Raw genomic sequence first — 13,735 nt, 5'->3', positions numbered from 1 at the left:
ATGATGTTGCACTAGCATGAACTAGGTTCTAAACTATGTGCAAGAGGAGAATCCACCTGAAGTTAGATTTGCATAAGCATGGTTGCGGAACCTGTTGTGCAACTGGCTGTGCAACCAGTTGTGCAAGCGTTATGAGCAAGCAATTGTGAAATGGAAAGATTGAGCAGTGCCTTTTGAGTTTGCAGAATGATACTGTTGGATACTGCCCAATGTGTTCAAAGGTAAACACTTTTAATTCTGTGCCTTTAAAATCAGTGGGACTAACATGTGCTAACTTTTGACTGGAAAATGCCTGGTATTTTGATTATTTGTATTAACAGATGTAAAGCATTTTCAGAACAAAGTATCTGCAATAGTTATCTTGTCATTATTACTACAGTTCAATGAATTAGGTTGTATTGTTCACATTTTTTCAAATGAACTGTTAATGATTTGTTAAAAGATGTTCAGGGATCCATTATGATGTGTGTCTTACATAAGGCCTTCATAGATACAAGAGCATTATAGTCTCTTACTTGTTTCCTAACTGAAATTACCAGTGATAGCGCTCATGCTGTCAGTCAGTGTCAACAATATTGGGCTGCTGTCAGTCAGTGTCAACAATATTGGGCTTAGATGGTCCAATGGTCTGACTAATTATGAACAGCTTCCTATGTACCAGGATCCTTTCCTTGTATCGTGTTGTTCATTTTATTTTGTAAATTGAGGATTATTCTCCTAGGAGCTCGATCACACCAGTGATTTATCGCACTCTCGCCATGCCTGGTATATGTTTTTGCAATGCGGTACTCACATGACGTTGTCCCTGTCCTGTGTTCATCTCACCTTTCCCCCTCCCTTTTCTGTGTGCAATAAAGCCACACCTCCATCCCATGTATTGCTATCCATGCACTATATTGGACCATCCCATTTTTTGTTGGGGGCATGTGTGTCGAAGGGCGGTCTTGTTGACCAAAGAGGAGGGTGGGGTGGTTCTCCACTCAACTGCTCAACCATGAAGGCAGAGGGAGAAAGCCCCCTGAACACCCTGCGGAGAAGGTAAGTGAGGCTGCCATGGCCTGTGCCCAGACTCAGTCCCATTCAACTCTATGGCTCTTACTCCTGAGTAGGCATGTCTAGATTTCCTGACCAGCACAATGTTGGCTTCCTGTTGTCATGCAATCTTTGACCACAAACATCTCCAAAAACTAATTGTAACACTTTCTCTTCACTTACATTGTTTAATATGATCTTACTGGAAAGCAAGGTGTGTTGTTTTACCATAATTGTGCAGTTCCAAGCTGCCATACTATTGTATTTGCATAGAAATAAAAAAAATATTAAATTATATATACAAAAATTAACTGCAGGGGAAAGAGAATGTAGGGGGCAGGAGATTTCGCCAGCCCAGTAGCGATACAGGTGAAAAGATACATGAGCTGAAATAGTGCAACAACACACAGACATGAAAGTGCCCAGTGCTAGACTCACTAAGCAAATGGAGGGGAAAACTGTGGACTCAAAGCAGGGTGGTGGTGGAATTATGTGTGATGGAGCTCTAGTTCTATGCTTTGTGCTATTCAAGGTCTTGATCAAAGTGAACAGATTTTGCAAAGCAGAACAAGAAGAAAATTCTTACAAAACACAGCTGTTTGTAAAAGCTGCTCCTTGTACACAGCCTGTTTGTACAGAAAACAGTAAGCTTTGAAAAGTAATACATTCTGCTGTGTATTACTTCGAATATGCATTTCAAAGTAAAATGCATATTAAACAAGTATTGCTTAACGTCACTAGCTTGTAGTAACAAATTCTAGGAGTTGTGAGGAATTCCTTGAACTAGAGCGCCGTCTCCCTTACCAACCTGGCCTATCACTGAGGTCATTGGAGGGCATGCTTCTGTGGCCCAATTGGAATCCACCAGAACAACCTTTAATGTAGTCACTCCTTCTCTGTAGAACTCTCTGCCCCTGGAGGTCAGGCAGGCACCAACACTAGGCTGCTTCCAGCGCCTTCTGAAAACATCTGTATTTTGAGAAGCATTCCCAACTGACTAGCCACTGTTTTTTTCTGTCTCCTTTGTTTCTAAATTGAATAATTTTAATTTGCTTTTAAAAATCTTCTTTCTTTTACTATGTTCACCACTCTGAAATCTGTGTTACATACTTGAGCAGTATATAAATGTTGTAAATAATTAAAAAATAATAATTGTGAGATTGAAACCTAGAATAAATGCTTGCACTGAATTTATTGAGATTCTAAATTTTAGAGCCATTTCAAAACCCAATAGGACAAAAACAAAAAAACCAAATAACTGAAAATGTGCTTCTCCATGTTGGTCTAACATAACAACAGAAACAAAAAACAAATCCAGAGAATAGTGTTAAAATCAAAACATATTTAATTCAGTGTAAATGCTATACTTTGTAAATTAAATAATTTAGAAGGATACTGATTGCTATTTCTAGAGACTCCAAAGTACCAGCTAAAACAATGCCAGAATGCTTATTTGGAAGTCTTTAGTTCAAAGAGTGTATCCAAACTCAAAAAAGAATGTAAACCCTGTCTTTTCAACTAAAATAAAATAAGATCCTCTTAAAGGAAATATATATTTATAAACTTTTAAATTACTTTGCTGTTCATCCAGTCTTGGATACATGGATGGACCCAAGCAGTCTGGCTGTACAAAGCTGTCAATCAATGACTATCTAAATGAGCATTTTCACACATGAGGCTTACACTGTGTGTGTCTATGTTTAACTGGTTTATTATGCAAAGACGAATCTACATTAATAATCTCTGTCTTCTGATTTCTGTTTAACATTAACAAATCACTCACATGTGCATGTCTTGTAATTAATACATAACTACAAACCTGTTTTGTTCAATTACATAACCTATATTAGCAACCAATGGTGTAGTGATAAATGTTTAAGAGCAGACTCTCATCATGACCATCCTGATAGCCATGCCCCCAAGAAGAGTCAAAACTGCAAGCAGTTGTGTTGATCTCTCTATATAAAAAAATCAGTTCTAGCCATTTTCATGTCCACTCGGAAGAGGTCTTAGTTTTACCCATTCAAGACTAAGCCATCCCAAAATATGTTACATCACAACAGTGAACAATATATTTTTGTTGGGAAAATTTATTCTATCAATTATGGTGGGGATTGCTGCTAACCTCAAAGGGAAGAAAGAAATTCTGATGGTGGCAGATAAAAAGTTCCAGCGCTGTGCTGCATTCCTAACAGTCCTGGCACCACTACATCACTGTTAGCAGTTGATTTAACTAGTGCTATATATAGGTGTATCAACAGAAGCATTTTGAAGTCTGAAATCCTCACATATCATATGGCATCAATGCTGATGCCGCACTGATAGTGGGAGTCTGCATGGTAGACTGAGAATTCTTGGGAAGTCCAAATGGTAACACTGCTTCCTGTATCCATGCTTGTGGGTTGAGGTGCCAAAAAAGTGAAGTGCATTGGACATGATCAATGAGAAATTAATACTAGGATAATTCTCCTGTATGAGCCACCATCTGTAGCAAACATATAGAGTTTGACTAGAGTGTGTATTAATCCTAATTACATGCTTGAGCACTTGGCAGACAAATAAATTAATCACAAAATTTGGGATTCTTCCCTCTCGTTTCTCCCATTATATCCCCCAAAAACAACCCAATGAGAGAGAAACTAACCTTACAAAATACAGGAGTGAAGTTAAATTTTACGTCATTTAGCTCCCACAACAAAGATCAACAAATCTACCCAACCATGCAATTTGAACCTGTATGTGTGTGTGTGTGTGTGTGTGTGTAAATCCAATAGTCTTTGCTTGTCCATAAAAGTGATGGATTCAGCCCTATCTTTAAAACTGGTTATTTTATTTTGTCTGTACGACCACGGCTTTTGTTTTTCTGTGCATGTTGCATCTTAAACTGTAAGAGTGTATGTTTTACTTTGTTTTAGTAGTTCAAATTCATTCACACTTTTCAGATTTTGTTTTTGGTTTTGATTTTTTTACAACACACTTTTCTTCTTCAATTCCCATCAAACTGATTTTCTTCTCAGTCATCACACTATGTCTGGAGTGCCTGCGATCTCTCCTCCCCCACACCTCCTTATTGCCCCCCTGTTCCAAATAGAAACAGACATGCCTGGAGAGATCACGAGCCAAGGTTGCATTTGCGGTCACTAGGGTGTATCCAAGAAGCCACAGAAAGCAGTTCTGATTTGGAGCAGAAAGCGGCTCCCTCCACGCCTCTCTGGCTCTCTTCCTTTCCCTTCCCAGCTTATCCTCCTTGGATAGGAATTCATATTCACCTGAAGCAGCAGCAGCAGCGTGTCCAATTTGGAATTGAAGAGAGAGTACAGCAAGAGTAGGAAGACAGTGCTGCCGAGACTGAGTGGCTATGTCTGGGTTGGCGGCTTGCTGCCCACAACTACACTTTACCTGCCTCGGATGCAGCCTAGTAGCCATGGCATAGGGCCAACATGTGTCTACAAACTGCACCCACACACTCGCCACCACCTCAGCCAGTCCTACAGCGGAGTGAGTGTATATTTTTGAAGGCTAGTGGCTCCAATTTGGAGGCTGCGACTCCAGTCTGAGTTGCAAAGCAGCCATAACTCTAAAGGAGCTATCCAGGGTGCTGAACCCTATCCCCCCCAATAAATTCCCCTGTTCATCTGCTCTGTAGAAGAAAAAACAACCACCAACAGCACCAAAGAGAGCATCCCACAAAGATACCCGTACGGCCCCTTAGAAAGTGAGCAAATGTGTCCGCGAACATCCGGGAACAGCCTCTGGCCAAAGCACACTTGTTTCATGTGCTCTTCGTTGTCATTGCTGCTCTTCTTGCCTGCTCGTGTGGTTAACCTGGGCTCCGGGGCTGACGGATTCTTCCACTGGGATCGGGAGGAATCCGTATCCACATAGTTTCTGTTGACATCAGTCAGACCAGCAACCTGACTGTACTTTCACCCAGAGCTGAGACTTTCTGGAACAGGGAAAGTGGCAGAGAGAGATTAGTGGTGGGGAGGCGGGGGGGGGGGGGAGATAACGGATTACAACTTCTTTCGCTCAGACACCCGCGCGCGCACCCGCTGTCTCTCACTTTCTCTCACAATTTATTTTCACCAAGAGCATAACCTCTCCCCACCCCACCCTACCTCCCCCCTCTCTCCCTCTCTCATACACACACACACATGAACAACCCTCCGCGCGCGCTCTCCTACCTTCCGTTCTCTCCCCACACCCACCTCACGCACACTCGTCTTTCTTTCTCTCCCACATACACGCGCGCGCGCGCCCAGCAATCACAAAAGCCCCACTGGAAGGCGAGGGGCGGTAGCAGCAGCAGCAGCAGCAGCAGCTCGTGGCTCTCCAGGCGACAGGCAATTTCCTCCAGTAAATTGCACTGAGCCTTTTCAGCCCACCTCCCTTTTCCTTGCCAGCTCCCCCCTTAACATTATCATTAGGTGTTGCGTGGGCTTTGGTTGGTGGGGTTTATTTATTTATTTATGAGCTCTCGCTCTCCCTCTCCCTCTCCCCCCCCACCCCACCCCAAGGACAAATCCCCTCCCTCAGTTGTCTTGGAAAGGGAGGGTGTGTTGTGCGTGTGTGGCGGGGTGTCGACTAGGGTGGGACTGAAGCGCCGTGATTAAGGCGCGCGCTCTCAGGAGCCGAAGCGTGCGCTTTCCAGATGCTGCTCTCCGAGGCACTCGGCGGCAGCCCTGAGGAGGAGGACGCGGCGGCGACTGGGGCAGCTGCCGCCGCCGCCGCCGCCGCCGCCGCCATGGAGAAGCGGGCATGAGCCGGGCGCTGAGGAAGCGCTAGAGATACCGCCACAGCCACGGCGGCTGCTGCTTGTTGCTGCTGCCTGCTCGGCCCGAAGCCAGGCGGCTCCATGTGGTGACCGGCCGACGTTCCCCCTTCCTTTTTCCTTATTCTCCTTGCCTGCCCTCGGCCATGAGTTCCCGCCGAGGTTGAACCGAGCTCAGCGCCCGTCTTCGCTGCGCTTGGGCAGGGCGCGCGGGCAGCGCAGGACGGAGCGGCCATGGCTGCGGCCATCGCCAGCGGCTTGATCCGGCAGAAGCGCCAGGCGCGCGACTTGCAGCACTGGGACCGGCCCTCGGCCAGCAGGAGGCGCAACAGCCCCAGCAAGAACCGCGGGCTTTGCAATAGCAACTTGGTGGATATCTTCTCCAAGGTCCGGATCTTTGGCCTCAAGAAGAGGAGGTTGCGGCGCCAAGGTGTGTGCGCGCGCCGGTGCGCGGTGTGTGTGTGCGTGTGTGTGCGTGTGTGCGTGTGTGTCTGTCTGGGGGCACCTGCGGGTGTCATTGAGAGAACGAACGACCTGTGGCCTCCAAAGTTGGCGGGGCCACACCGCCCAAGGGCAAAAAAGAAAGGGGACGGAAGGACGAAAAGAAGTCCTCTGCCTCGTGGCGCTTCCTAAAGCGCTGGCAGTGGGAGAAATCCTCACCCCTCCGCTGTCTCTGACTGGTAGGTCATCAGTCTATTTTACAGGAGGGAAACTTGAGTGAGCCTTTGAGTTAATTAATCGGAAGAAAGTGCCTCCCCTTGGTTCTCTTAGGCGTTAATATGAATTAGAACCCAGTTTCTAATACACAAGCATGCATCTGAACAGACAGAGAAAGCCCATATTTTAGCAACCTTGATTGGGTGCTGAATAGGATGGTTTAGCAACTACAGCCACTAACTGAACTTGAAGAAGGCAGGCTCAGTGAGGTAAGTACTTATACCCATTTTACAGAAGGAGGAGAGTGTTACACCCAGAGCAACCCGCTGTGATGGTTGCAGTTGTAGGCATTTAAGCAACTTGATCCACAACATAGGTCAAGTGGCTAAGTAGAGTGAACAAGGAGTTTTCCACAACTCCTTTAATTACTCTTGACACACTCATAGTCAGAGTTATCAAAGAGTGGTAAAAGGATGGATTTCCACCTCACCCCTTCCAATTCATGCTTAGGGTTGAAGTGGTAATTTTATTCTGGCTTTGTGATTTTCAGTATGGAACCAGCAAGATGGTTATTAGTTCAAATTAATTAATGGAGGATCCAAGATTATCATACAGTATATCGGCATCACATATGCCACTTTATTTTTACTTCAGAACAAAATGTTCTAAATCAAAATTTGTCCAAATATTTCAGCTGAATATGGTGGATTGTCAATGGGTTGTAAGTACAACACAATATGGCTTTTGAGCACCTGCTAACTAGTTTCTAACGTGTGACCCATCCCATCTTCTGGAAAGGAGGATAAGAAATCTGGGAGCCCTGTACAGATTTAGGTCCTTTTCATACCCACTCCCTGGAGCAAAAGGTTGTATGTACTAATGGATGAGAGTGACACTTGAAGAAACGTATGATGCAAGAATAAATCTACAAAACCATTGCCATCCTCTTAGTCTTGCACTATTTCCTTTTCTTTTAAACGTTGTAGATATTTTTTAATAAGTAAGTACAAAGAAATTCCAAATTTGAAGCAGCTCTTAGAGAATATTCACACTTGCACTCATTGTTCAAACTGGAAGCATGTGAAAGATTATTAAAGGCACAAACTAAGGAAAATAATTCTTCCCAGTATCAGTACTTTAAATTTAGTGAAGGTGTATCTATAAGAAAATTATCCCAGAGAATTATGACAACAGGGCAAACAGAGAAATCTGCAAACTGCCAAGGTTCAATGAAGAAGTACATGGTGGGGGAGAGAGTTCCTGTGTATAAATGGCATAGATATGAATCTAAATACTGTGTCTAGAGGGGAGCAATAACTATAGCATGCAGTACATCCTGTCTTTTATAATACAGCTGATTGTTTCAGAATTAGAAAATGGAAAACATAAGGTAAGCTAGGTATTTTTGGAGCACTGTAACTTTAAGAATTTGTTGCTATTGAAGTGGAGAATCCTCAGAGTGTAAATGTGGGGGAACTCCAATTCCCACAATACTCTGTTTTTGCAAGCTCTGTAGCTGGCTCACTCCAGTCAAATTGACTTTTGGCAATTATCTTCCTTTCCGCTCAGGGATATTTTACCACCCTTTAGAACCCCCCCCCCCCAACACTTGCCTTGACACCATCTCTTCAGCTGTAGCACTAACTTTGCTCCTTCCCTTTTAGGTGAAAAATCCAGCATTACATGTTCCCTACCTTTCTCCTTCATTTTGTCGCTTTAGACTGCTTTTAACCTTGGTGACCATCAGGAATGTGACCCTCCCCAAGGAAAGGCAGTTCAAGCAACAGTAATTTGAGGAGTCTTTACTGTATTTGAGCAAACTAACAAACCAGATATTCTATGTATTTGTACATTTACATTTCTGGTTCTTCATTCTCTCTCTCTTTCTTTCTGTATGCATAGTGCTGTGTATTCTTGGGCGGGGCAGCATGGGTGGGAAAATGCTGGTTCATATACACTTCAGCTCTAGATGGATTTGATCAAAGCACAAGCACACCATAAAATCAGTGAGATAGAAAAGCTGTTCCATCTCTTGGTTCTGAGAATTCCCTACTGTGGTAGTAGGAAATGGTGGTAGTAGTCTAAATTTCTGTGTAGCAAAGTTAGCAAAATCTTGTCTTAACTGAAATTAGGATCTTAAAAAAGAGAGAGAGAGAGAGAGCTTTTCTTCTTTAGATTTAATTTGTTTTACACCTCCCTTAAACTTGCATTTGTGTGTAATGCTTGCACTTGCAGGTGTAAAGCAAGGTCTTTCGATTCACAAAAGTATAATAGAGAATAATAACTGAAATGCTTTTCATGGCTGAGAAAGCTGTGTACTGCTTTCTAGGAGGGAACTTATACTTAATAAGTTTCACTAATGGAAATGTAAACAAAAACACCAGTAACTTATTGAATATGTGTAAAAATATAGTTTTAGATCCTGTTGAATCGGTATTAAAGGGGTGACTACGTAATGGCATAGCTAAATGAATTACCTGACAACAGCAACTAGGAGCTATATAATATTAATAACAATGTTATTTTTTTACGTGCAGACAGCACCAATGATGTTTATAGCTGCTAAATGCTGTGACTGCTCAAAAGCAGCAATATTAAAGGCTCCATTTGTAATCCTGTTTGCTTAGTTTTACACACAATGAAGTCATTTTATGGCCTTGTATGATTTTTATTTTCAATATTGTAAGAATGAGAAAATGTCTTATTTGTTGTTTTAAAAGAGCTTTCCATATTATTTTATCTTTAAGTATATATGGCTGTCTTTTAAGGGGCCTCTAACGCTGGTACTCCAATGATAATGATAAATAATACTGTAATATTTCTATTGTTTGATCAAACTATTGTGAATACATGCAGAGAACACCAAATGACAATAATAGTAATATTGGATTTTCAGTGTTTAGCTAACAGACTTCCAGATAATAGATTAAGAATGCATGGTGTCCACACATATTTGTTTCAGTTATTATCCAATGAGAGAGAAATCATATACAGTTATACATAAAATATATTTAAAACTAGTACTAATGCATGTTATATAAGCAATAATAGATTTAAATAAGTGTCATATAAAAACTAAAGAGACTTTGTTAAGAAGAAGGAAATCCAACAAGTGGAAACAGTAATTCAGGTTAATTCTCCATTAGGAAAGGTTTCTCCAGTCAGATGTTACACTTTCAGCATATGAAATACATCCAATTTATATTAGTATGATACTAGAATTTATTGATTTTATATTCATTCAAGACATTTTTTCTTTTTTTACCTCATGTGTCAAATATAGAATGTTCATGGAACATATTTATATGACACATTTGTAGAGTTTTATGTTTCTTCTTTTTCTTCTTCTTCTTCTATTATTATTATTATTATTATTATTATTATTATTATTATTATTTCTTCCTTGACTCTTTTGCTTTAAGATAAGTGAGGAATATGTCTAGCAGCTATGATAATCAGAGCAGATCCCTTATTTATTATTGATATAAACCAAATTGTTCCACCTCAAGTTGATGACATTAAATTTGCCTGTCTTTAAAAACATAAACCACTGATTTCCAAAACATAATTATAAAAAATGGTGTAGGGTTGCTTGTGTGAAATATAAAACTATTCTAGAATTTTGTCTTTGAACAAGCATTTAAATACATATTTTAGGCATACTTTTCAGATGGATTAAGTGTTCATGTTTACATTTGATGATGATAATTACTTGTTGCTTATGTAAAAAATGTTGTTAGGGTTTCCTCTAATGCATTTGATTGCTAATTTATCATTATGGGCCAGTTTTCTATCCAGATTGCTAGGCTTTGGAAGAATCTTGATTGGCCTTCCACTTCCCAAATCAAGGAGTTATTTCAAAAAAAGTTCTTGATGAAGAGAGGAAACTAAATTCACTTGAAATTAATTATAAAACTTTAACTGATATTAATGGTTCTTGATTGCACATATTGGTTTGGTTCCAGACTTAATCATATTTAGAATTAGACCCAATTAAGTCAATAAAACCTAAGTTAGGCCTTAGCTAGACCTAAGATTTATCCTGGGATTGTCCCGGAGTTGTCCCTGCCTGCTCCCGGGATATCCTGTGTGTCATTTACATGAACAGGGATGACCCCGGGATAAACCCTAGGTCTAGCTAAGGCCTTAGTCAAAATGCTGAATAGGTTGGATCAGACTTGGATAAACTTCAGAGTAGATCAAATGAAATCAATGGGACCATAGTTAGGCATGATCTGCTCTAAATTTATCCATATCTGGATCCAACCCATTTAGCTTTTTGATACTGCATCTAAGGATGTACCTAAAACTAACTTGGATGGCATTAGTTTGAAGTGCTCGAAAGCTCAAAGTATGTGTGCAGCCTAATTGAGAGCAACTGGAATTATGTTTTGAGGTGTGTTCAAAGGAGGAGGAGTTTGAATTTTTGAGGTTTTTATTGGGTCTTTTATGAGATTCAGCAACATTCATGAGATCTGTAATCATTATTGATACATGAAACATTAACACTATGGGCCTGTTCAGATGACACACTAAGCCATGGTTAGGCTGCTTACCCTTGGTTACTGAGCGTGTTTAAACCATGGTTATGTAGCCACCATGATTAGGGATGATTCACATGACACGCTCTGTCATGATTCACATGACATGCTAAGCCATATTGTTTAGCTCAAAATGCTTAACCACTATAGCTTAGCATGTCTTCTGAACAGGTTCAGTGAAAGATCTGCCTCACATATATGCATATTTAATGAAGTTTGGACTTCCACTATAAGAACACTTACTTTGAAGTTAGACTTATTGATAACAATTGGACTTACTTGCAGTAAAAACACTTGAGCTTGAGGTGTAACATTGTTTTCAACTCAAGCAAGTTTATACCTTACCTCCCCATACATTTGCTACTTAATTTATATGTGGGATTTTGTACATTCTTATTTTCAAAGTTACATTGCAATTTAGTAACTAAGGAAGGATGAATGTAAATGTATTGTGCAATTCCATACATACGTATTCAGAAACAAATCCCATTGATGTCAACAGGAATTACTCCCTGGAAAGTGTGCATAGGATTGAAGTCTTGAATGATTCATTTTTCCCTAAGGCTGACAAATATATTAAGTTAAATCTATTAACTACTTATACCTGCATCTGTTAAACAAGTGAGCACATTGAACTGAGAAATTTAACTGGTTTCCTTTCTCAAACTGAACAATTAAACATTGGTTGGTTGGTTTTTAACAATATTGGTTGGTAAGAATAGTGAAAAAGATAACCTTTGGTGAAAGAAAATGTAAGATGCCTGTGACTGGACATTTGTAATGTAATTATTTTGGATGAGTGGGTGGAGGATAAATCTGATATTTATGATACCAATAGTGTCATGAGCCAGTAAAAATGTGACAAAGGAATCCTTTAATGTCTTATGTACTCCCAGTACAATTTATGTTTCAAGTAAAATATCTTGGCACTAATCCAGAGAGATCCTTCTCATGCGACTGTAGGTTCAAGACATGTAGCTGCATTTGAGAAAGATATGTCTGGTACCCAGAAGAGCTGATCATTTATGGGGCAGGGCAAGGGGGGTGGGTGGGAAGAGTAGCTAGGAATCAGACACACACACAACCAACACACACATACACACCTGGTACAGTGAGAGTGTGTAGCACCAACCATCTGTTTGGCAGTGTGCACATACCACAATACCTTATGTATCCTCTGTGAGCAATTTTTTGTGAGTCATTAATGGTCTAAAACAAAAGAAGTGAGTGACTTTCATAACCTTTTCCTGCCTAGTCTCCTGGTCTCTTAGTCCTGATCTCTTACTCACTACTGGCAACTATGCAAATGGTTATTTATAAGTCTATAATTATCCATGTAAATTGTACAGCTACCCTTTCATGTCAGTTTGCTTTTGATGCTAAGTTAGTGTACTTATATCCAGTTTCTTATTTTGCGTTCCTGTATAATTTTACTGAAGCAAAGTGGGCTTGCTGTAAAAATGTCTTGTAATGAAGCATGTGTTCTTCAGTAATTGCTTTCTATACTATTTATTTCATGTATTGTAATTTTATTTTCCTAGCATCCTGCTGTTTTCAATGAGGTTTATTATTTTGCAAGACACCTACTTGTTATAAACATCAGTCCATATTGTTGTTGTTGTTGTTTCTGCTCTGCATTTTTACTAAATTTGTTTAAAATTCCTTTGGCTGTCTACTGGTTTGTATAAAGGTTGCTCATAGGCATTCAGAATAATTGCACAAGTTTCAGAATATTGCAGTGGCTTCCTCAGCAGCTGTTCAAAGATAATTCTATGAGAAAATCACTAATTGTAGATGAGTGTCCCTAGAAGAGGGCTTACCCACAGTACCACTGCAGGAGGTCACATTTCCTCAGATCAATCATGAGCATGCCACATAAACTGTGAACTCTAAAACATGCCCACAACTCTCTGTAACATGCTGGGATTCCACATACATAATTTCCTTGGCAGATAATGTCCATGTAGAAAGGGTTCTCAGAAGGTATGATGTATGAAAACCACTGAAACAATGTGTGTGTGTATATATATGACAATAGTTAGGAAATGTTGTGTTTTGTTTTTAAAGGTGTGAAACACACATATAACTTTTTATTCATCTCAATACCATTTTCAAGAACAAATTAATTGTGTGACTTAAAAACAACAACTTTGAAACTTGTACATTGCCAAGGCAACTCTGTGGGCTAAATCCAATGTTATATGAGCAGACGTCTGCTCATGCAACTGAAATTTCCCTTCCCCTCCTGCTCCCTGAAGTCCCCTTCACATATACCAAATCTGCTCTGGAGGGTCAATTTGGTGTGTGCAGGGCATTTCAGCATAGATGAGGAATTTGATCTACCACCGGTGTCCATTCTGGTGACACTGTTGTACCCAGCGCTGTCACTGAATCTTTTTATTCAGGTGGAGTTGGCTCTGAATTCATACATAAGGTCAAAAGGGAAATATGAAAAGGATTTGGTTCCCAAAGCACATCACACGGGCTGTATTTGCAATGCATTTAAATAATACCAGTGACATCAGTCTAATGAAATAATACTTCTAGAATTAGATCTTAGAACTTTGAAAACTACCCAAAAAAAATCAGTTAATGTGCTTTAGGGTGCAATCCTGTGTCCCTAGACTGGATTCCAGGGGCCATACGATTGATCAGAATGCCCCCTCAGAGCTCTAACCTTGGAAGGGTTTTCCCTGATTTAAGAAGCCCCCTCCTGCTCTGCCCAACCACCACC

At 40.6% G+C, this 13,735-nt stretch overlaps 1 protein-coding gene across 2 annotated transcripts in view; it reads left to right on the top strand.

The window, feature by feature from the left end:
• The window catches only part of FGF14 (fibroblast growth factor 14), a 349,112-nt gene that overhangs the window by 239,119 nt on the left and 96,258 nt on the right, over positions 1–13,735 (top strand). The window contains exon 1 of one of the 2 annotated variants that reach the window (XM_063126117.1): positions 6,038–6,233. The exons of the other annotated variant lie outside the window; for it this stretch is intronic. Within the exon in view, the coding sequence (XP_062982187.1) occupies positions 6,038–6,233 (196 nt within the window). Of the gene's footprint in view, positions 1–6,037; positions 6,234–13,735 lie in introns of those variants that run through there. 2 annotated transcript variants of the gene reach the window in all.

Source organism: Elgaria multicarinata, chromosome 5 (genome assembly GCF_023053635.1).
Source record: "Elgaria multicarinata webbii isolate HBS135686 ecotype San Diego chromosome 5, rElgMul1.1.pri, whole genome shotgun sequence".
Taxonomy (NCBI): Eukaryota; Metazoa; Chordata; class Lepidosauria; order Squamata; family Anguidae; genus Elgaria; species Elgaria multicarinata.
Note: the sequence above shows the minus strand (reverse complement) of the source record. Positions and strands in the feature narration are given on the sequence as shown.